Raw genomic sequence first — 26,022 nt, forward strand, 5'->3', positions numbered from 1 at the left:
TAGGCTGCACAACGAAGAGACATGAATCCAGAAATTTTACAAAACCCTGAGAACTAAACAACTCTCAATGTTGGTAGAATTGACGTGAAAACAACAGCGCATCAACTGGGCATTTCACTCAAAACATTTTCAATGCGGAGGTGGGAAAATATAAACATTTCAAGGGACCTTATTCACCCATGATTAGAAGTTCTTTAATCTCTTCTAGTAAAGTGTATTCTGCATTTAATGTTTGTCCTGCTAACTGAAGCAGATGCCAGAAGCAGAAGATATATGCTTTCCCCAGCACACAGACTGCCAAATGAATAAGTATAGTATGGAAGTGAAAGCTCCCCCTTTCTCATGCTGTTGAGAATTTGAACAATAGTGGTACTCTGTATGAAATGGCAGTAAGGAGTAAAAAGGATCATCTTGTGCACTCATTGTTTATGTCAGGAGACCCTATTCAGCATTTTGTGCTGGCAGCCATTAAAAAAACAGGGTGAAACCAGCTCCAGATTGTAGTGAATGTTGGAACAAGCAATGCCTATTTTCTGAGTTCCGAGGACATACTTGATTCATTCCAGTGACTGGTGGAGAATGCTGAGAAGCACAGATCTGCTCACAAAATTTCAACAAGGCACACAAACTGCACAATTGTTCTCAGAACTGATTGTGGCCTCCTTGCTCTGATCGAGTGGAATTCTTTAAAAAGGAAGTTTTTAGGGTTTTGTGATGAGCTAGGCTGCATCTTCCTTGACTTCCACTATAGGGTTAGGAACTACAGTGTCATTCTAAATAAGTCAGGGGTACACTACTCATCTGGGGCTGCTATCCAGGTAGGTGATGTGTTGAAGTACACACAAGAATTTTTTTAGATTATTTGACTCTTCCTATAGTCTTTATAATATAGCAGCTGTGCAAGACCCCAAAGTATTAGCATAAGGTTCAAAGAATTTCCTCTGTTAGTTAACTATTAAAGTCCTAGTGATCAACTGCCGAAGCATGCACAACAGAGGCCCAAACTTTGGAGCACTTTTAAAAAGCAGTGGATCTCACACAATATTAAGTACAGAAAGTTAGCTAAACCCTGAAGTAGACAGCAGTCAGATTTTTGAGGTGAATCTTAGTGCGTATAAAAGGATGGTTGAATGGGAAATTGAGGTGGCAAGGGAAGGGATGAGTGATAACAGCTGCATTGAGAGATGACATGGAATCAGCGGTAATGAGTGAAAATGTTTGCTGGACCAGTATTCAAACCCAGGATCTCCTGCTTATTAGGCAGTTGCGTTAACCACTGTGCCAGGGACACAGTGTTTATTGCAACCACATGGACTATCTCAGTACACCTCTTGGCAAACTCACATTCCCACCGACTGCTACTTATCTGCAGTCCCTGTCTATTTCCACTATGCTTGCTACTCAGAGGTCGGACATATGCACTGCCCATCTAGGTGAATCAATTATATGAATGTGTAGTGTCTGTTCTTTTGGACAAGTCAGAATGAACGACACCAAGCAGAATTTGTATCTGTGATACATTATATGTAAATTGAAGGTGGAGGAGAAGAAAGGAAAGGGAAGGGATGAGTGATATCAATTGCATTGGGACATGACATGGAATCATGAGCAATTAGTCAAAATGTGTGTCGTACCATGATTCAAATCCAGGATCTCCTACTTACTAGGCAGTTGCATTAACCATTGCGCCACCCAGGACACAGTGTTTATCATAACCCTGTGGACTATGTCATTACACCTGATGGCCAACCCACATTCCCACTGAGCGCCACTTACCTGTAGTCCCTGTCCATTCCCTCCATGCTAGCTACTTGGAGATTCTCACTGGAGGTTGGATTTATTTGTGCATCCACACCGAAGAAGGTGGAACCATTGCCCGTCTAGGTGAATCAATTATATGAATGCATGGTGTCTGTTCTATTGGACATGTTCGAAAGAACATACACCTTGCATTCATATAATTAAACCGACAAGATAGAAATTAAAGCCACATAAAAGTTTGTTTGGCAAGGCACACTATAAAGAGTGTCTGCAAGCTTGTAATTGGGTATTTCTACAACCTACCAAACTCAAGCCTTAAACTTAATAGAAAAACTCATCTCACTGGCACATATGTTCACCAATCAGACTGTCACAACCGGAGAAAACTAATCTTCGAACAACCAGTTGGGATAATTACAGCTGTAATTGGTGGGCATGACAAATATGTGAAATGTAAATACCGTCTCTGGAAATCTCGTATTCATCATGGAAATGTATGATGCTAAATGAAAACAAACTGACCTCACCTCCTTGAGGACGTCCATATTGAAACTGGTATCTGACCATGAGGCAGTAGTGGCAGCATGATTTTGAAAGTACAAAGGGCAACTGAAAAATGTAGGTACATTTTTATTTCCAGTGAACTTGGTAAATAGTATTGTCATATCTCAGGGAGGAATTCAAAATATTTAGCATGTTGACCAAGTGCTAGAGAGATATTTTACCTAGTAGAACAGTTTGTGGTGGTAGGGACCTTCCATGATATGCAGAGACAGTAAAGAAGCTTCTAAATGAACAGTGACTACTGAACAATAGTGCAAAATAAAGTGTAGGGCTAAAGATAGAGAAAGATAAATGAAATTTGAATGACTGTCACACAAGCAATGAGTGAAACATTCACCAACTACCACAGCAGAATCAGACTGAATGAACACTCAGATTGCAAACAAACTTTGGTTGTATGTAACGGAGGTCAGTGGAATGACAGTTATTACGCAGACTCATTGCTGACACAGGAACTGAAATTGAGGGTAACAAAGCAAAAACAAAAATACTGAAAGCCACTTACAAATTTTTCTTTGGATAAGCAGCTGCCAGCAGCAAGTCGTATACTCTTAGCTCACTTATTTGTTACATAGTTTAATTCTTAATTTCTTTGCGTGTTTTTTGGTACTTGCATTGTTTAATTCATAAATTTTGGGCGTATTATAGTATTTGAGAGTGTAGCATCACATTTTAGTACCTGAATAGTGTAAAATCGCGTGGTCTCCTTCCGCCGCTGAGCAGTGTGTCAGCAGTGTGCAAGTAGCAGCATTACTGCATCTATTAGGCAATCTTGTATTATACTAACTGTTTAAATTTTGTGTCAAATTGTTTGTGCTCTCTGTAGATTAGTTCAGACATTCTTTGCACAACAGTTTTTAGCATGGATAGGGACTACCACTGCTGTGTTCGGATGAAGGCTGAGTTGGCATCCCTTCTCTCCCAGCTTCAGGCAGTGTTGGCTTCGGTCACACAGCTTGAGGCTGTTGCCAATGGGCATCACTGTGGTGGTCCAGATGGGGGTTTGCCGGGGACGGCCAGCTCGTCCCACGCATCCCCAGATCGGCCTACGACTGTGGTTGCCCAGGATACTACCCACATTGAGGCTGATCCCTCACCTGTGGTAGAGTGGGAGGTCGTCTCGAGGTGTGGCAGGGGGCGAAAGACATTCCGGAGGGCTGAACGGAAGGCCTCTCCAGTTTGTCTGACGAACCGGTTCAGGCTCTGTCTCAGGCTGACACTGATCTTTGGCCGGACATGGCTGCTTGTCCTGTTCCAGAGGTTGCCCCTCAGTCTGCAAGATCCGGGCGGTCGCAGAGGGTGGGCTTACTGGTAGTTGGGAGCTCCAACGTCAGGCGCGTAATAGGGGCCCCTTAGGGATATGGCAGCAAGAGAGGGGAAGAAAACCAATGTGCACTCCGTGTGCATACCGGGGGTGAGTCATTCCAGATGTGGAAAGGGTCCTTACGGATGCCATGAAGGGTACAGGGTGCACCCATCTGCAGGTGGTCACTCATGTCGGCACCAATGATGTGTGTCTCTATGGATCGGAGGAAATCCTCTCTGGCTTCCGGCGGCTATCTGATTTGGTGAAAACTGCCAGTCTCGCTAGCGGGATGAAAGCAGAGCTCACCATCTGTAGCATCATCGACAGGACTGACTGCGGACCTTTGGTACAGAGCCGAGTGGAGGGTCTGAATCAGAGGCTGAGATAGTTCTGCGACTGTATGGGCTGCAGATTCCTCGACTTGCGCCATAGGGTGGTGGGGTTTCGGGTTCCGCTGGATAGGTCAGGAGTCCACACATACCATGTGGTGGATGGATATGTGCGTGTGTGCGAGTGTATACCTGTCCTTTTTTCCCCCTAAGGTAAGTCTTTCCGCTCCCGGGATTGGAATGACTCCTTACCCTCTCCCTTAAAACCCACTTCCTTTCGTCTTCCCCTCTCCTTCCCTCTTTCCTGATGAGGCAACAGTTTGTTGCGAAAGCTTGAATTTTGTGTGTATGTTTGTGTTTGTTTGTGTGTCTATCCACCTGCCAGCACTTTCGTTCGGTAAGTCACCTCATATATATATATATATATATGCCATGAAGGGTACAGGGTGCACCCATCTGCAGGTGGTCACTCATGTCGGCACCAATGATGTGTGTCTCTATGGATCGGAGGAAATCCTCTCTGGCTTCCGGCGGCTATCTGATTTATATATATATCTGATATCTGGCTATATATATATATATATATATATATATATATATATATATATATATCGCAGTCAGTCCTGTCGATGATGCTACAGATGGTGAGCTCTGCTTTCATCCCGCTAGCCAGATGATATATATATATATATATATATATATATATATATATATATATATATATATATATATATATATATATATATATATATATATATATAATGTGACTTACCAAATGAAAGTGCTGGCAGGTCGACAGCACCGCCTGCCAGCACTTTCATTTGGTAAGTCACATCATCTTTGTTTTTAGATATATTTTTCCTACGTGGAATGTTTCCCTCTAAACTGTGCCCAGTGGTTGAAAGAAAACCTTGGTCACACACTTGTACAAGAAGGCCAACAGAAGTGTTCCACAGAACTACCACCCACCACTATTATTGATTTCCATGTGTTGTAGAGTCTTAGAACATATTCTGAACTCAAATATTATGAGGTGAGGTGCCTCAAACAGAATGACCACCTCCATGCCAATCAGCGTAAGTAAGAAAGCATCGGTCACGCAAAATGCAGCTCATGTTTTTCGCATGTGACATCATGAAAGAACTGCATCAAGGCAGTCAGTTAGAAGTAGTATTTATTGACTTCTGAAAAGCATTTGACTCAATGTTACACCAACAGTTATTTTAAAAAAATAACATAACAGAGATATATTAATGTCTCTACCACAGAGGGATGTTGAATAAGTAAAAAAAAAAGTATTAAACACATTTTCATATAAGATAAAATAACAAATTTTTCATAAAACATGTAAATATATGATGCATTGAGGGGCACAAGATAATTTTTAGGCTCTCTGAACCATGCATCATGAAAATCAGTTTGCTCCCATTACTGTAACTTTATGTAACACTCAATTTATTTGGTACAGTAGTAGTATATAAACACCAGTCAGTTTTACTAAGAAATTGTTAATGAAATAGAAGGGTTATCAAATACAATTTGTGACTAGATTGAAGATTTATTGTTAGGAAGGATTTAGCACATTACCTTAGATGGAGTGTCACTGATGGATGTAGAAGTACATTGAGCTGTGCTCTAGGGAAGGGTACTGTGTTCCCTGCTGTTCATTTTGTACATACTGACCTGACAGACAATATTAATAATAACCTCAGACTTTTTGCAATTGATGCAGTTATCTATTATGAAGTACTGTAGGGAAAATTATCTAGTCAGCTTTTGATGGGATTTGAAAGTGGTGCAAATATTGGTAACGTCCATTAAATGTTAATAACTGTAAGAAACTGCTATTCAAAAATGTGGAAAGTCACAGTATCATATGACTAAAATATTTGTGAGCCACAATTGAAATCAGTTACCTCATTCAAATACCATCGTGTAAAAAAATGTGGACATGTGAAATGGAATGATAATATAGGCTCAGTCACAGATAGGGCAACAGGAGACTTGGGGTCATTGGTAGGATAATTGAGAAAAAAGCAGTCAGTCTACAAAGGTGATTGCATACAAAATGCTTGTATGACCCATCCGTTACAATGACAAGTTCCATCTACCATGCAATTCACATTGGTTTCAGAGTATAGGGGTAGTGTGAATTCAATGAGGATACTAAATAGTTGCATTGTACTATATATTCATAAAAACTGAATTGACACATACTTCTATACATATTTTAACCCTGCTTCTATACCGCCTCTGTTGCTGAGGTTGCTAATACACACCTGTGCGGTGATGGATAACTCAGAGGTACGCTGGTTTGAATCTTGATGATGGACGAAATTTTCACAGCCTTTATTTGGACATCCAGATGAGGATAAGTGGTGGAATGAAGTTCCTTATCAGTCTTTGTGCTAATGTCCTCGATTAAATTCCAAACCTATCCACAGTGTCTCATGAAGGATGGCATGTGACAATGTTGATGGTGATCTGTCTATCAGATGAGGACATCAAGCCTGGTTGTTCCTTTGGTGCTGTTCAAGAAGAGTTGGCTATGTGCTGGCACCAGGCCTCACCTTCTCCATTCTCTCATCATCAATATATAACACAAGTGTAACACTTCAATATACACACATCCATTACACTCACCTACACTCTACAAATATGCACATGACAAATGCCCATATCTGCAAGAAAAGTGGGCAATGTTTATGGAGGAAGAACATCTTTCCTGACTAGTGGCTGAACCCACCCTGTGGGATATTCCAGCCGACAATGCCATATGTAATTTACAGTTATTTTTTTCCTTACTTTTGTGAGGAGTCATAGATAGTGCTCAAAGTGGACCTGGAAGTTCTTCATCTCTTCTTTTGAAACAAGCAGAATGATAGCACAACATGACATTCATGGCTAAAATGTCATGCATAATGGTTAATACACTGACTTTGTGGCTGCTGCTACGCCAATAAGATTGTTAGTGGCCAGACACTAAGTCATGACTACTACTGATTCAGAACTCAGGAGCCCAGTGATCAAGGAAAGTACAACACATAGTTTGTGACCATTTAATTGTTTTCGCTTTTGGCAGACACTCAGAGTGTGTTGTCAGTAACATTGTAATCAAACAATATCTGCTTTTATAACATCTTCGTAAACATATATCACATTTTATTATATGTAGAGCAAGGTAATACACTGCCTAAGACAGTGGAAGTTCATTCAGGAAGAGTTGAGTTCAGATCCCTGTTTGGCAATCCAAATTTAGGTTTTTCATGGTTTTCCTCATATTATGTAAAGGGAATGCCATGATGATTCCCTTGAAACAACTGGTTTTCTGTCCCATCTGATCTGTCCTATAAGGTAACACACATAAATAAAAGAGTCGCTGCCACTGTCCATGGGCATGGGTGTCTATCTAGACTGAGTCCCAGTCCCTGGAACCATGAACCTGAGGACATAAAGAAGAATCTGATCACAGGCCCAAGAGTGGCTGTGAAACCTGAAGCTGGCTTGGACAGGAACCCCCCCTGGGCAGATCTGGCAAGAGTAAGAATATAGTGAATTTGCCGTGGACAGACCGCTTGCCGGTGGTACTGGATCCGTACTTCAGAGCGGACTTTTTTCATGTGGATTTCCAAGAGGGAGTAACAATGGAACCAGTGAAGTTGACTGGTGGCCTGCATAGGTTTTCCTAAGGAAGAGGCTTGGCCATCTTGAGGAAGGTGAAATGACCCTCGAGGTGACTGTGTTGTCACGCAGTGCAGGACTCATGATGTATGGACCAAATCAGTGTGGACCACAGACTGATGGGCTGCAGCTTGCTGAATATTCTGTCTGAAAGAAGTGGAATTGCATGAGGCTAGTAACAGTCAGGGAAAGGGAAGTGACACTGCCCAATAGAAGGCAAGTGTCCAAGAAATGCCTGTGACTCGGGAAGGAGAAAGTAAGGACACGAAGCATAACAACAGCCAACACCAAAGGCAAACCAGATACTGGTGTAGACGCTGAGCCTCAGAAAAACCTGCAGACAGTGCCAGCAGCACCACACAACAGTGGTTGGCAGCTGGCCTTCAACACTGAAGGTCTCGATGGTGCCGTCATGAGACTCTTGAGTAATGAACTGCAACATCAGTCGGTACCTGGCCCTGAGAGCTCACTCATTGTGGATAGAAAATCATTGGTGGAAGCCAGACCTGAAGATACAGTTTCTGTGGTCACTATGGTGGGTTGCATGTGAGGAACATGAGAAAGTATGTGGCCCTGTGCTGCTGCCATGGTGGGAGGACTGGGTACCACACTCAAAGGATCTGCCAGCCCAGTGGCAGACTGACAGAGTGCAGGAATTAGGACCAGAATTGGAAGATCACTGTGTGAATGTGGTGCAGTGACATCAGAAGAAGGATCTTTTATTGTATGATTATGTGATAGCAGAGCAAACATTGGTAGCAATTACTTCTGTAAAATATCTGGGAGTATGCGTGTGGAACGATTTGAAGTGAAATGATCATATAAAATTAATTGTTGGTAAGGCGGGTACCAGGTTGAGATTCATTGGGAGAGTCCTTAGAAAATATAGTCCATCAACAAAGGAGGTGGGTTACAAAACACTCGTTCGATCTATACTTGAGTATTGCTCATCAGTGTGGGATCCGTACCAGATCGGGTTGACGGAGGAGATAGAGAAGATCCAAAGATGAGCGGTGCGTTTCGTCACAGGGTTATTTGGTAAGCGTGATAGCGTTATGGAGATGTTTAGCAAACTCAAGTAGCACACTCTGCAAGAGAGGCGCTCTGCATCGCGGTGTAGCTTGCTGTCCAGGTTTCGAGAGGGTGTGCTTCTGGATGAGGTATCGAATATATTGCTTCCCCCTACTTATACCTCCTGAGGAGATCACGAATGTAAAATTAGAGAGATTCGAGCGCACAAGGAGGCTTTCCGGCATTCGTTCGCATACGCGACTGGAACAGGAAAGGGAGGTAATGACAGTGGCACGTGAAGTGCCCTCCGCCACACACTGTTGGGTTGCTTGCGGAGCATAAATGTAGATGTAGATGTAGAAACTGACAGGATGCCAGGGGCATCAGTTGACAACAGGGAACATCACCATCGACTGGAGTGGTGTCAGACATAGTAAAAATGTGGGTAGGAGGCCAAGAAAAGGAATCAGTCTGTGAATGAAACAATCTGTCTGAAAAAGGATGTAGATCTGGAAGGGGCACCGGAGGGGACTCCCAGAGTTCAAAGGAAATAACACAAGAACACCTTGTCGGAGAAGTTGAAAACATTGTTGCCTCACAGTGTGACGCACCTTGGAATGAATGGTAGTAAACGTGTACTCAAAGGGGATATGGTGGCTGAAGTGCTGTGGGCTCCCAGAGCATTTACAATAGATTAGGATGTATATGGTTGACATCCTGGACAGCCGATCATCTTTAAGAGGACAAAGAGAGCAATAGGAAGGAAGGACCGACAAGGAGACATGGTATGTTGTAGAAGACAACTGGGAAATGTGATTGCGCACATAATATGTTGGGGACTAGCAGATAGTCCCACTATTTTGCAGATGATGACTTGGAGTAGTTACTGTGTGCATGAGCACTAAAGACTACAGAGGGTTACATGTGCATGAGCACTGTTGTGTGCTGGAGCACACAGGAGCATCGTGGAAGACAGCTTGGGAGGGGGAACGTGCTTGAGCACTGGAATCAGTTTGTGAAGTATAATAGGGAGTAAGTTGGGATTTTAAATAAATATACTGTAAAGTATGAGGATCCACACTAGAGTTGATATGGATAGGCATGAGCACCAGAGTAGGCTTAGAAGGAAACTCATTGGGCATGTCACCTTGAACTGTGGAGATCATGAAGTATTGCTCCAACCTTGTGACGAAGGCGGGCCACAGCTCCAACTCTCATCAAATTCTTGTAACGGTGGCAGCCAAATGATCCTCACTCAGATCCACATCCATCACAAAAGCTCCTGATAGTGCTGAAGTTGCTGGAAAGCATCCAGATGGGCCACATTTGCAGAAGGGCCTTCTGTTCTTTCTGAAGTTGCTATATGGTAAGCAGTAGGTGCATCAACTCAACTTGTTTTTGCATTCACATGCTGAAACAAAAAGATTTGCTGAGTACACTTGAACTTGTGAGGCAAAATGGCACTATAGTTCATAAAATGTCCGTGAAAGCACTGAAAATACTGGGAATATAAATGACAAACCACTTGATGTCATTGGTGTTGAGAAAAGGGATGAATGTGGAAACCAAAAATACTACTCTTTTTGAACAGGTGGAACAAAACTGGTACTCTTGTTGCCTACAGTGATAGGATGAAATGCAAGACACTGTCAACAGTTGTACTGCGCTGCCGGGAACACAAGAAGAGCACAGTCCCAATAAACAATTCAAAACAAGTTTAGTGGACAACAAATGAAAAGTCTTCTGCATGGAGTAAGGCTGTGCCCACTGGGCTTTTGTCAGACAAAGTGGAATGGAAAATAAAAGTCAGTTCATTCGAAACTTGGCAGTAACATGGAAAAAAAGTCTAACATTGGTGTAGCACATGCATGAAAAATGTCGTCACCAACTTATGTGCCCTATGTGGTAACACATATGAATTAAGGATTGTCCCTTGCTATATGCAGCTAACATTTAGATTCATTTCACCAGAAATATGCAGCTTTTGATAAACTGCGTAAATTCATTTCAGATTACCACTGCTACAAGTTGACTATTGATAAATCATAGATTATTCAGTCTCTGTCTCTATACAAAAACATGAAAGATAATAAGTTCCACCAAAGTATCGGAGTCACTGAAATAGCTATGATAGGGATAATAAATCTTAAGTTCATGTAGAACTGGCACTTAATAATGAAAAATCCAAGTCCATTAGGTCATATATTGTTGGTGAATAATGAGCACAGTTTAACAGTTTAAGTGCCACACAGTAATATCAGTTTTGGAGCACCAAGTCCAAGGTAGGCCAAGTCAAAGGATGCGAAGTCTCCTGGCTGCTCGTAGTGACTTCTGTGAGGTGTCTTCTGGAATGGACAGCTGCTGGAACCATGTGGTGTAGATCCTGGAGATCATTCTGCATCAGAACAGCTTGCAGTGGCACAGAGAGCAACTGGGCCCCATCTAAACACACACCCAGTGGAGTGATCTGCTTGATGCATGATTAGCATGTCATTGGTGTAGGCAAAGTAGTGCTCCCAATTGTGTCCAGAACGTGCGCACTGTTGGTCTCAAGGCTGGTGCCTCTCATGGTGAAGTTAGTGCCATGTCTCTCTGTGGTGCTGGCTGGAGTTCTCCTTCAAAACACACCAGTATGTTTTCAACACAATCCAGCTTGTTGTGATGTTTATATCCTGCGTGTACTACTGTTGACACCAGGGTCTGCAACAGGAATGTCTCCTGCAGAGCTGGAGCACAGGCTATTCATCGGCCATGTCTATGGTCTGGTAATCGTGGTCGCAGGCATAGGATACATCACTGTCTTTATCTTATCCATGCTTGTTCTCCATTTCTAATGACCTTTTCCTCAATTTGATGTTAAATCCCATCTTCCTTCTCCCTTACACTGACTTATAATGAGGCTCATCAGCATGTTGGAGCACAGTGCAGTGTCCTGAATTTTGGGATCACTTGTACTTTGCGATACCAGAATTTGCAGTGAGATTTTGTTGTTTGGTAGTGTCTTTTTCAACACACACACACACACACACACACACACACACACACACACACACACACACACACACACACACACAGATCAGTAACATAATGCTCATACATTAAAACACACAGATATACTATTTGGGTATGAGCGTTTCATAAGGAAAGTTGTTTGTTTTGTTTCTCCCTGCTCAAAACCCACTAATTAGTGTGGATGTCCCATTACTTTGGCATTCTTGTTCAAATTATTGTGATTAATTTTTGAATTTGTTTTCATATTGTTAATTCTATTGAATCTGTGATGTTATGCTCACCACATTGGATAGAACTGAATGGTTGTGTCTGTTTTGATGATGTCAAGGGTCAAAGCTGATGACCAGTATTGGATGTTTTAGTATTTCGAAATTTTGCAGCAGTTTTCCACAGTAATACCTTACCACCTATGTCACCATAGCCTTTGCACAGTCTCAGAGACTTATCACCATTTTATTATGGAAAACTTACTATTATTATGAGTAGCATATATGCTACCAAATATCTCTGATGTACACCAGCAAAGTCATAGTGGTGGAAATCCTTGGCTCCTGTTCTTCTTTGAAGGCTTTTCCTTTTAACAGTCTTCCCCGGTGTCAATCTAAAACATGTGAAAAAAAGTTTTATTAGTATGCTGGAAGTAACAGCAGTATTCCCACATTTAGGTGTGGCCAAATAATGGTATTGTGGGGCTGCACCAAGTTGTCCAGCTTCTAGATGCATCAGTTCTGTGAAGCTGTACAGTTCTCATAGAACTCTCTGATCAGTCACCTAAACCTCCTCTGGAGGCAAGGTATTCTTGGTACCTAATGGAATTCTGTCATCGGAAAAACCTGAGGTAAAAGCAGTCCGAAATTGAGAGCTCAATTTTGCACCCTGTGGTTGTGATCAAATTGTGTATTGGTCCTGTTCTGTCTTACAACTGCCACTTGCTCCAAAATTAGGTACAGCCCATCTTGTGCAGAACAGCATCAAGGTCCTGACGTGTGTTGTATTAAGGTCAAAGTGAATTGAACTGCCATTAACTTCCCATCGATTTGGCTGTCAGTTCTTCAGCAAATTGGTACCAAGTTAGGCTTTTGTAAAGAATGGCACATAACTACTAGGTTATGTTTCCTCATTGTACAATTCCATCCAGAATGTTTACCCACCACTTATCCATGGGGACTAGGCATCTCACTGTGATGAAAACTTCACCTTTTGACTGTACTGAAAGCAACCCTCTATTTTGCTGCACATAATCCCAGATCATCTCAGTTAGTCTTGTGTCTGCACTGCATGGAATAGATATACATGCTTTGTGTATATATTGATACTTAATCTCTGTGCAGTGCCAGCCGAATGCATGGGCATTTTGATGAATGTGTCACGTACAGAGTGTGCAACAGGTGCCAAGCACCGATCCTAGTATGACACGCACTACAGTCTGGCACTCAGATGACAGGACATTCTGTACAGTGACACAGAAGTTTCTGCCCTCAAAAAGGGATTACAGAAGACATAAAAAGTAGTGCTGAGAGATTCTTTTGCCACACGGAATAGAATGTATTTCCAATACTCAGTTGCTTCCATTGCTTCTTCAACAGGTACATACCTTTGATCTATAAATGATGTTATTTTCATACTGAGAGGCATATCCAAAAAAAAGAACGATACAGGTACTCACAGCATTCATTGGTATGGAATACAACACCATGATAATTATACTCAGTGTTTGATATGTAAAAAAGAGGTTCCAGTAATGTGACCTGAGAGATGTTTTTTTGAAAACAGACATCTTAAAACATTATTTCAATGCTTTTTTTGTCAGAGATACTCGTACAGCCTACTGGTTTGTACAGACACTGATTGCACTCACTGAGAAATGATGTTTAATATCAATCAGTAATTATGCCATATATATGTATAATATACTTTTAGTGAATTATGATTTAAACAGGATGTTCTTTTTAATGTTTGGTGATCAGATTATCACTATTCATTTTATGTCTGCTTGTATAGCAGCTCACAACTGGTACAGGAATGACAACAACAAAACTGACAAGCACATTGCCGTATCCCACTATCAGTGCATGTGAGTGTAAGTGCAGTGAGTGTAGTGTTGCTGTGCATGTGTACTTAAATTGGCCGCCAACTGTATCAGCACAGGCCAACCCCCAGGCCAGACCTGCAGGAAGCATGAACACGGCACAGTTGCCTTTGTGCCATCTGCTGGTGACTCTTGCTGATATAGGTGCAAGCAGTGCTGACTCACTCGCACTATGTTCTTTTAGATTGTACTGCTCACACCAGTTGTTCTGTGTATCGCTTACATTGCACCTTCTGTATGATTCTTTTGTCTTGTTACATGTGGAGTCATGAGAGGCTTATTTCTGTTATTGTTTAGAGGTTTATGAATAAAGCCATACTTGTGTTATTTGGATTGGCTTCATGTATAACTTGGTTACTACACAATTGGGTCCGCACTGTTGCAGTTGGCAGTCGATTTAAGTACACACACACACACACACACACACACACACACACACACACACACACACACACACAGTGGCACTACACTTGGCACACTCACATTCATATGCACTCATATGCACTTGTTGCAGGATACAGCACACACGTGTACAGGAAGTACACATCAGTTTTAAGTTTTCAGAAGGTGAAGCATATCTCTTTACTCAAAAGAAAGTAAGGGAAACCAGTTAAGTAAAAAATAAAATCTGTGGTACAACCAGTGACTGAGCTGTTGGCCTGACTAAAGTACAATAACATCTTTCTTCCTTGTGAGATTAGGAGGGTGCTGATGCTTAGTGTAGTGCTCTTGGGAAAGATCGCCATTACTGATTCGGTAGCAGGCTGATCAGCGTGGGGTCGTCATGGAAGGAATGGAAAGAGGGAAAATTCCTACCCCATCTGGGACTGAACTGAGGACATCTAGAGCTGGAGTCTTGTGCTCTACCAGCTAGACCCTATGGCCACAAGAAAAACAATGGGGAAAGAAACAGTTACTGCCAAATCTCAGAAGAGGAAAAACAGACAATAACGATGAAAAAGAAATGTAAGTACAACTAAAATTAATACCATCCATAATTCAAAAGCCAAATATGTGTTCTGTGGTCAGTTCTCATCTCCAGGATTTGGAAACACTGAAATTCTGGGTCATATTCACTTGCCACAAATAGTGAATAAAGTATCCAGATATCAGCCCACCCAGTTAGTTGCTCGGTGTAACATGCTGCTTCCCGAATTGGAAGGTGTGCCGGTTCCCGGCACGAATCCGCTTGGTGTATTAGTTTCGGGGTCCGGTGGACCGGTCAGCCTGTGGGTGGTTTTTAAAGCGCTTTTCCATCTACCTCGGCGAATGCGGGCTGGTTCCCCTTATTCTGCCTCAGTTGCACTATGTCGGCGATTGCTGCACAAACACTGTCACCACGTACGTGTACATCATAATTACTCTACCACGCAAACATTTGGAGTTACACTTGCCTGGTATGAAACGTTCCTGAGGTCCACTGGGGGCCGAACTGCACAATAACACTGGGTTCAGTGTGGGGCTGTGGTGGGGTGGTTGGACTGCTGTGGCCTGTTGTTGGGTTGTGAACCACTGAGGGCTATGGTGGGACAAAGAGTCTCCATAGTTTCTAGGTCCCCACTTTAAGTACACAATACACACCCAGATATCAAGTACGTAAGTGTATTTCTGAGCATGTATGTCAACTGGATATTAGGAACTGCTAGCATAAACAACTCATCTGTGTAATTTATTCTTACTGGAAATTTGATACTGGTCATCTGTACATAACATAGTGAACAGACATTGCAAATTCACCAATGGTTTAACTGCAGGAGTTTCCATTGGGCAGTTTTTACTATAGAGGCACTGACAACAGTAAGTAGAAGTTATGAAAACATGCAGCCTGACATGGAGTTTGAATAATGGCAGAAGGCCATTGATGTGACAGCTGCTCACCCCCTTGCTGGCTTATGAAACTGCAACACCAGAAAGAATAGCAAATAATGAAATTTTATTTATTGTGCATTGATGGTATAGTAATTTGTAGATGATATGGAGATATACAGAACATGAGACTTAGTAAAAAGAGCTGTCATCTCTAGCAGCAACAGTGGGTCTAACCTGGCTAGGCATTCAGGCAAACTGTGATTGGATGACAGATTCTGGTATGCCATTCTAAGCTTCTTCATATCTGTGTAGGCGCTACAGTCGCAGGTTCGAATCCTGCCTCGGGCATGGATGTGTGTGATGTCCTTAGGTTAGTTAGGTTTAATTAGTTCTAAGTTCTAGGCAACTGATGACCTCAGAAGTTAAGTCGCATAGTGCTCAGAGCCATTTGAACCATTTTGAACGATATCTGTGTAGGAATTAATCATAGTGCCCAGTGAATAGTAGTGTACATGTCTCCTGGCATCCCATGATCAGATGATTACAGTGGGTGAGAGATCTGGAGAACATGGTAGCCAGGGCAGCAGTTGGGCACCCTCTGTTTTGGGATGGATCAAGGCATGATAGGTAACATGTGGGCTTCCTTTACCTTGTGGAACCATATCGTGAAGACATCAGAAATAGGGTGCAACAAATGTTGCATACCCAACAGCATTCCAAGCCATTACACTAGGTGCTGGAACATATGATGGCAACAAATGCAATTCATACAGTTCATTATCCTTAGAATCTCCACACATGGATACTTTCATTGTGGTACTCACCTGAAAAGACAATGTACTCTCACTTCTGTGTCCATTGATGTCATTGGTTGCAACACTGTTGGTACACTCTCTGCTGCTGTAACAGTGATTTCCCTGCTGACAGTCCATGGTACTCCAGACAATATCACAATGCCTCTGTGTATACCTGTCTTCCAATAAGGAGCCCTTTTCCTGACACAAGGTAATTGACATTTTTGAATAATCCTGCACAGCCAAGGGAACAATGTGTATATCCCATCATGTATTTTACACAGGGTCTCTGAGATCTTGAATGGTGTTTGGTATTGCTTTTCTGAATCCATTGATTCTATATTCATGTGACAGTCAGTGGACGCCAACCAACATGAGCACCATTATTACAGAAATGCAAACTACTACCTTGACAGAACTTGATTCTACCACTTTCAAATTCCAACACATGCTGTTAGACATATCACCTCACTGCATCAGGCCCAATATGATATTCTCACAGACAAACAACATTCAGATACTATTTCTGAATGACAAACTGGCTATATAATGTTACCTTACATACTAAATGTTGATAGTGTTACTTCATCTACTTTATGGTTGTGCTGGAATGCAATTCATTGTTGTATCCAAGCATATGTTACATGCCAGTATAATGTCTGTTGCATTCTGCCTTCCTGATGTTGCAGTTTCAACTGCCTGTTGCGTATTATTACTGAGATTGGTCTTAGCAAAACCAATTTGAAGAATATTAGTTTTTTTAACATACGATATTGTAAAATGAGAGCATTTGCAGTGTATCTGTTAAAAAAGCCTGCATCTGACTGTGTCAGAAAAAGTTTGCCACCCATCAAAGTAGGTCTGTAATTCAGAGCCATTTGCCCATCTCTGGTTTTATAGATGGATATTTCTATTGTGTTTCTTTGTTCATAAAGTAGTATGCCATGAGCCAGTGACTGAGTACAGACATAGCTCAAGTTAGGACAAAGTTAGCAGTATTACTAAATTTTAGTGATCTGATGAATTTTGTTGTCTTTTTAGGGGTTGTATTTTTCAAAATAATGCCTGTTACACGGAGTTTCTCTACAACTAAATCTAATACATTTGTATTTGTGCATGGAATGTGGGAAAAATGATTGTTTAAATGCCTCTGTGCATGCTGTAATTAATCTAATCTTATTCTCGCGATCCCTGTGGGAGTGATATATAGGGGGTTGTAGTATATTCCCAGAGTCTTCATTCAAAGCCAGTTCTTGAAACTTCATTAGTTTACCGGAATGAAATTTTCACTCTGCAGCGGAGTGTGCGCTGATATGAAACTTCCTGGCAGATTAAAATTGTGTGCTGGACCGAGACGCAAACTTGGTTTGGGGGGGTAGGGGGGGTGGGGAGGAGGGCGCTCGATAACAAAAGTGACAGATAACATGCGATTCATTTCTGTGAACATGATGGAAGATGGTTTAACAACATTCTGGAAGTCAGACAATGCATCCACTACCAAAAACCATATGCTTCCCAAAAATGGGCCTGCAGTGTCAATGTGCACCATGTGCCAAGGTTGCACTGGGGTTGGTCAAGGAGAAAACTGAAGCCATGGCACAACCTGTTTCTGTGCACAGGTTGTGCAAACGCACACAAGAAGTTCAGTCACGATCAATCACATGCCAGTAGATGTGATGTGGTGCCAAAGCCTTCATTTCAAGCTTACCCAAGTGCAACTCATGCTATAGCTGAGGCATGTGAGAACAAAATGTCATAGACGTGAGCACTCGAAAGCATGAGGATCCACTGTACCATCTGGAGTGCTGATCCATATGGCATTTTGTACTCACATACACAATGCTAATCAGGTGATGTGGCCAGTTGTGGTGTGTTCCCTGTAGGACACCCCCAATTGTGTCAGCATGCACATCTGCTGCCATCTGCACCGCATCCTCCACTGCCCTACTTTCGCTCACAGAATGGGACAATGGTAGTGTTTGTTCCTGTGATTCCAACTGCAGAGCTCATGGAATTGGAACCCATTCCCTCCTTTCTCCACTCACCCATGGTTGCATCCTCACCCTCACTGGTGCAGGCAGACCAGCTGTCCTATTCTGATGCTGTGGCAGAGTCTTCTGTGTCTGTGTTGCCTACATCAGAGGTAGACCCACTGCTGGAAGATCTCACACCCTCTCTGGTTTTGTGATACAGGTTGTGACATAAAACTTAGGCATACATGGCCTTTTCAAGGGTTGAGTATGCCCCAGCGGACATCTATATGGACGTAAAATGAGATGTGGTGGGTCTTACGGTAGACTAGTGCAGCAACGTGTCCCAGATGCCGCACTCTGTATGGTCAGAACCATTGATCTGGGTGTTTACTTGCTGACAGGTTTACCTGACAGTTCTTATGCTGACATAACCAATTCAGACCTGGCTCTTGCAATGTGCTGTGTTCTTTGTTTTGCGTGCAAGTTGTTACCATTCACTCTGTTCACATGTTGTGCCTTTCTGTATACTCATCTCTACATGGTGCTCAGACTCTCTGATACCCCGTAGATTGACCCATACATCAAGTTTGTTTTTCACTTCCACAGTCCAACTCCCTTGCTTTCTTAGCTGAGTCACTGCTGTCTAGATTAGCTATGTTTGTAGCAACAGGACATGGCATTGTAATGTCCATGCAGTTGCCAAAAACCTACTGCAAACAACTATGTATGCTAACAATAGCCCAATAATATATAATTTTCTTAGTTGTGATTTGGCAGTATAGTGACTTCTTTCACTGCTGCTATACTCACAAAGCTGCACACCTTTTTGTTTGTTAGACTTGCTTCACCAAGTTGCCACACATAATAATGTATCAGAATATCTTCTTCATGTAAGTTGCCAGTTCTTTATAACATTTTATTCTAATGTCCATCACATATTTATCAGCACACATTATTTTTACTCATTCTGCATGGTGGGCCCTGCAATTTTTTGTTGTGAATATGATTGTCAGCATTTGTTAGCAAATATCATATGTCAGCTCTGACTGTCAATACTCGCTTGTGTGTCAAAGGTGCTGTAAGTACACATGTAGTTTGAATAGTGGTTAATAGTGCACTGTGAAGGCATGGATGAGTGATTGAAATACCCATTTAACATAATGTAAAACCTTATTTTAAATGATAGTTGGTATGAAAATACATGTACTTATCCCACAATGATTTCCAAATTCTAGTATCACCTAAATTCCTTGATAGAGTTACTGTAATCAGTCAGTCTGTGTCATTAAGAATCACCATGTACCTCTTATCATTTTAAGAGAATGTATTGTCTGTTGTCTGTAACTCAATGTACGTTGTTCAACAGGCTTTACCTCTGGTGACAGTTGTGGTAGGAAGCAAGAATAATACTGATACCTGCCATGTCTTGACAACTAACCAGCAATGTGATGCACCAAAAGAAACTGATTTTCTTATTCCGTCTAAGCAGTCTCTTCAGCCAGGGTCACCTAAATGGGCTAATTATGTTAAAGGAGTTGTTCAGAATTTTAAAGGTTTGTAACTACATAATTAGCACTACTTAATTATCGATTTAAGTTTTTTAATTGTGGTTTTTGAAGTAAACCCAGTATATAGTAAAGCACATTTTGGACACTGGTTCAATAGTCATGAGTAACTACAAAAATTCTTAGAAAACATTATCTGATTTCCCTGAATGTCATATTTCCCCACTTGAATTACATTCTATTAGCTGCGAAGAAGGTGGCCACCCCTCCTAATGAATCAGTTATTCTTGTTTCTTCCAACATTATCCTTTCTTTGGCAATATGAAAGTAGCTCTCTTTCGATGAGCATGAATTTTTGTCTCTTTGTGTTTGTGCTTGTCTGTGCTTTTATTCAGCGAGTAGATGAATTATATATTTACTTCAACATCTGGCATGACAAGACAACTGTGTGGAAACGTGTAAGTTACTTCATAATCAAGAGAAATATAGTTTCATGTGATCTGGTTGGAAACTATGGTGAGACTTTGGCTTGTAAAGATACAGTTATTTAAACCAGCTACTGTTAATATGTAGTTTCAGCATGGTCTGGATTGTAAAATTTATTGTGGAATCAGCACAACTGGTTCTGGAATTATGAAACCCTCCAGCACAGATGAACATTTGTGTGAACTGCAATGCCCAGAATGAATGCATCTAACTCAGAGGAAGTGTAAAACAACTTACCAGCAATAAGTAATTAAGGTTTCCCAGAGACAGCATACAAGAAGATGTGACAACACCCTCTATTGTATGATCAGAATTGTTAGTGTTGCATAATGCTTATTCTGTGAACAGGCATCCAGTAGAATGGGTGGTGGCGTGCATACCATTGTATCATTGTGTCCAGAAACCACAAAATAAAATGTACAATTTGATTCTGTTGTTGGGATACTGAGAGGTAAAATTTATTGATTTTAGAGGTGTTCTGCTTCAATCTGTTTTGATGGCAGGATGTATGTCAGCTGCTGGTGTGGTAAATGTAATATGGCTGTCTGCAATAGTCTGCCTGCCAAGGTGATGATTTGTGATGCCACTGAATGCTCCCAGTGTTCTTGGAACCTACACATCGAGGACAATCTGGACAGAAGCTGCTATACCAGGGAAGCATTAGAGCTCAGGGTACTGCCCATTCTTCTGACAATTTAGTAGGCTGTATTGTAGCAGCACAATGCCTGTCACAGGTGGTAGGAAATGCATAATGCTTCTTCAAGGAAAGACGATTACTGCCAATTCCCTGGCTTGCGCAATCACCTGACATGGTGTCTGTTAAACACAACTGGAATATTGTTGGTTGGTAGCTTGCTTTGCACCGTGATCCTGCAAAGACTGTTAATGGTTTTTGGACTTGCATACACCCTACATAAGGAGTGGATTCCTTGGACTTCTCATGTTTTCAGTGTCAAAACATTTAGAAGTTATGATTCCACAATTTGAAGCTTTCAGACCATATTGAATTCTCAGAGTCAGAGATCATCTACAGTTCTGCAATACCAATCATGACACTGTCACTGTCACTGTCATTTACCGAATTTGTGTTATAAAGTCTGTTTCAGTTACCTGCATCAATCTTAGGTGCTTTAATTTTCATAAATGTTAGTACACATTTTGCTGTATTGTCTACATGGCTCTAATTTATGTATGTGTCTTTAATTGTCTCTCTTCTGTACCTTTCTTTTTTAGCCCTCTTAAGAATTTTCTCCCTTGATTTTATTCTTTTTACTTTCAGCCATAACTACCTTTCTGACTACAACAGTTATTATTTATTGTAACTTTTTAAATTTGACAATTCATGTGTAGGTATTATTTTTTTGTAACCCAATTTTAACTCAGTCAATGTGAAATGTCAGCTATCTTTATTGCCTCAAAATATTCGAGGACTGAAAAATAAAATTAATGAATTAATTATCTGCATAAATGAATTAGAGTCTTCAAACCCAGCTGACATAATCTGCCTCTCTGAACATCATGTGACCACTGGTACAGAACTTTTAAGTGTTACAGGGTTTAGGTTAGCATCTCACTTTTGTAGAGCAGAAATGGAGAAAGGAGGAGTTGCCACATTCATCAGGAACTGTCATAAATTTAAGAACATAGACATTCATAAATTTTGCCTACAACAGCATATGGAACCATGTGCAACAGAATTAGATTTTCACAAAAAATCCTTCATAATATTAAGTGTATATCGAGCACCTGCAGGTAACTTTAATCTGTTTGTAAACCACCTTGAAGCTGTACTGGCCCATTTAACAACCAAAAACAAAGAAATAGTGGTTGCTGGTGATTTCAATGTAGATTTCCTTAAAGACTCTCCCAATAAGAACTTATTTGAGTTAGTAACACTATCATTCAACTTAATTCCCACAGTAAAGTTCCCCACTAGGATAGCCACTTGCTCACAAACAGCCATTGATAATATCTTTATAGAAGAGTCCAATGAACAAAATTATATTACAAAACCAATAGTCAATGGCCTCTCAGACCATGACATGCAGTTCCTTCTGCTAAATGTTAATACTGAACAGGATATAAAATCTGTTAAATCTGAGCTCAAGAGGGTAATCAGGAAGCCAAAAATTATTTTAGGACACTCCTCAGAGACATTCACTGGACTGATGTTTACAGTGCTCATGGCCTGAATGAAAAATATAACATTTTTGCTAATAAAGTGCTTACCTTATTCGAACACTGCTTTCCCCCAAAACTTACCAAGGTTAGAGCAAAGTCTACAAAGAAGCCATGGATTACTCGAGGAATAGGGGTATCTTGTAAAACAAAAAGAAAACTGTATCTGTCAATCCGCAACATTTCCAATGTTGATGCTATAGCACATTATAAGAAATACTGCAAAATATTAAAGACTGTAATACGGATGTCAAAGCAAATATATCACAAGGAAGAGATAGTCATATCAGATAACAAAATAAAGACAATATGGGATATAGTGAAGGAGGAGACCGGTAGAACCAAACATGAAGAGGAACAAATAGCATTAAGGGTAAATGATACATTGGTGACTGATGTGTATAGTGTTGCAGAACTTTTTAACAAACATTTTATAACTGTTACTGAAAAGATGGGGTTGTCAGGTTCGGTAGATGCTGCTATGGATTACCTTAGACCAGACATTTCAAGTAACTTCCATAATATGAATTTGACCCTCACTACCCCAACAGAAATAATTTCCATCATAAAATCTTTAAAATCAAAAACATCTAGTGGGTATGATGAAATATCAACAAAGTTAATTAAAGAATGTGATTCTGAGCTAAGTAACATATTAAGCTATCTATGTAACCAGTCGTTTATCAGTGGAATATTTCCTGAATGGCTGAAATATGCTGAAGTTAAGCCACTGTTTAAGAAGGGAGATAAAGAAATAGCATCAAATTTCTGTCCAATTTCACTGTTGCCAGCATTCTCAAAAATTTTCGAAAAAGTAATGTACAGTCGTCTTTATAACCATCTTATCTCAAATAACATACTGTCAAAGTCACAGTTTGGATTTCTAAAAGGTTCTGATATTGAGAAGGCTATCTAAACTTACAGTGAAAATGTGCTTAATTCATTAGACAAAAAATTGCAGGCAACTGGTATATTTTGTGATCTGTCAAAGGCATTTGACTGTGTAAATCACAATATCCTTTTAAGTAAACTAGAATATTATAGTGTAACAGGAAACACTGCAAAATGGTTCAAATCTTATATCTCTGGCAGGAAACAAAGGGTGTTATTAGGAAAGAGACATGTATCAAGCAATCAGGCATCATCCAACTGGGAACTAATTACATGCGGGGTCCCACAAGGTTCCATTTTGGGGCCCTTACTTTTTCTTGTGTATATCAATGACCTTTCATCAGTAACATTACCAGATGCCAAGTTTGTTTTGTTTGCCGATGATACAAACATTGCAATAAATAGCAAATCAAGTGTAGTCTTAGAAAGATCAGCCAATAAAATGTTTGTGGACATTAATCACTGGTTCCTAGTCAATTCTTTGTCACTAAACTTTGAAAAAACACACTACATGCAGTTCAGAACTTGTAAGGGGTGTCCCAAGAGTATATGTCTAACATACGATGACAAGAAGATAGAAGAAGTAGACAGTGTTAAATTCTTGGGATTACAGCTTGATAATAAATTCAACTGGGAGGAGCACACCACAGAACTGCTGAAGCGTCTTAACAAATCTCTGTTTGCAATGCGAATTTTTTCAGACGTAGGGGATATAAAAATGAAAAAGCTGGCATACTATGCTTACTTTTATTCCATAATGTCATATGGGATTATTTTTTGGTGTAATTCATAAAGCCAAGCTAAAGTTTTCCGGGCACAAAAACGTGCAGTAAGAATTATATGTGGTGTGAACTCAAGAACATCCTGCAGAAGCCTGTTTAGGGAACTAGGGATACTAACTACTGCTTCCCAATATATTTATTCCTTAATGAAATTTATCATTAAAAATATATCACTTTTTCAAACCAACAGCTCAATTCATGCACTCAATACTAGGAATAAGAATAATCTTCACAAGGATTTAAAGTCACTTAGTCTAGTACAAAAAGGTGTGCATTATTCAGGAACACACATTTTCAATAACTTGCCAGCAGCCATAAAAAGCTTAACAACCAATGAAATTCAGTTTAAGAGAAGCCTAAAGGATTTATTGGTGACCAACTCCTTCTACTCCATTGATGAATTTCTTAGTAAAACCAACTGATTTGTATATAAGTACAACATAACTTCTGCACAATTTCAGTGCAGTAATGTGTTCATTGAAAATGTGTGTGTGTGTGTGTAAGTAAGTATAATCTAACTTTTGCACCATTTCAGTGCAGTAATGTGTTCATTGTAAATAAGTATTACAGTAGTTGTATTACATGTTTATTACCTTATAAATAAATAAAAACTTTTTTATTTTAAATTCAGTGCATTAGTATTTGTAAAATGACTCTTAGTGTTCATTAAAAAATGACGATGATTCCACTTGGGACCTGTGGAATGGTACATTAGCTTATTTGTTTTAGTTGTAAATATTTGTCATGTATTGTTGTTTTTCTGACATGTTCCACATCCTGGAGGACCTCCTCACTACGGATCAATTGGAAGGAAAGTAAATCTAATCTAAAAATCTAATCTAACAATTTGTTTTTCTCTTTTCTGTCTTCTCTCTTTGTTTATTCACTCTCCATTTTGACCCCTCCTTTTGTATTTACATTGCACCTGAAGCTATTGTTTGCCTACAACACATTATTAATGTCCTGGCATTAGAATCTCATTACATTCCATTGTTAAATCTGGCTTGTAACATATTGTCACAAAAAATCGATAATCTACTACCAGTTATGAGAGGAGGATCATCAGCAAGAACTGACGCTTCACAATGAAAGCACATTTATTGAGTGCATGTGAGAGTATATACAGTGCTGAACTTTCTGCCTCAACAGCAGGTGATGCTATACAAGCATACACATCCATAAAATATTCTAGCAAATTGCAATGTCCATAAATAAGTATGCCCCATAACCTTCTAGAAATCACAAATGTTAAATGATGAATAATTGTAGGAGGCAGAAATTGAACCGGTTTCCCTCATGTCACCAACCAGCATCATAGCACCATGACAGATGATGTGCAGCACATGGCATCGTTATCTCTCCTTGCAAGACGGTGAACCACTGTTTCATAATGGATTATATTTCACTACGTCTGTACCTAGTCAATGGTCTTTCATATATGTGTCACTGGTGGACCCTCATCTTGTGGTCATGTTTTCACCCTGTCATGCTCACTGTGAATTTCAAATGGGGTTCACCCATTGAGCTATTGCTGTCATTGGGCAGAGATCTGTGCCTCAAGGCTATAATAAGGCTTCAAGTTTACCTACTGATATCCTCTACTAAGTAGGTGATGTCTGACAAGAAATGTAGGATTTGTTTATGGTCAAAGTAGCACTTCAGTAACTTTTATAATTGCTCGACCTTCAGCACAGGTGTAAAAACCCATTATAGGTCACCTGGGCTGTAGTTTACTGGTTGGTGTTTGGCACTGTAATGTTCATGATCCATATCCTGGGTGTCAAAGGTCCATATGTCTGCACACTGACTTAGTTCTGGTGATGCTATGTTTAATGTAATCAATATGAACAT

General features: G+C 40.5%; 1 protein-coding gene across 2 annotated transcripts in view; it reads left to right on the plus strand.

Moving 5' to 3' along the window:
- The window catches only part of LOC126458034 (galactokinase-like), a 145,046-nt gene that overhangs the window by 29,581 nt on the left and 89,443 nt on the right, over positions 1 to 26,022 (plus strand). For both annotated transcript variants that reach the window (XM_050094826.1, XM_050094825.1), the window contains exon 2: positions 19,696 to 19,882. In XM_050094826.1, coding sequence (XP_049950783.1) covers positions 19,696 to 19,882 — 187 coding nt within the window. The remainder of the gene's footprint in view (positions 1 to 19,695; positions 19,883 to 26,022) is intronic.

This window comes from Schistocerca serialis, chromosome 2 (genome assembly GCF_023864345.2).
Source record: "Schistocerca serialis cubense isolate TAMUIC-IGC-003099 chromosome 2, iqSchSeri2.2, whole genome shotgun sequence".
NCBI classification, from domain to species: Eukaryota; Metazoa; Arthropoda; class Insecta; order Orthoptera; family Acrididae; genus Schistocerca; species Schistocerca serialis.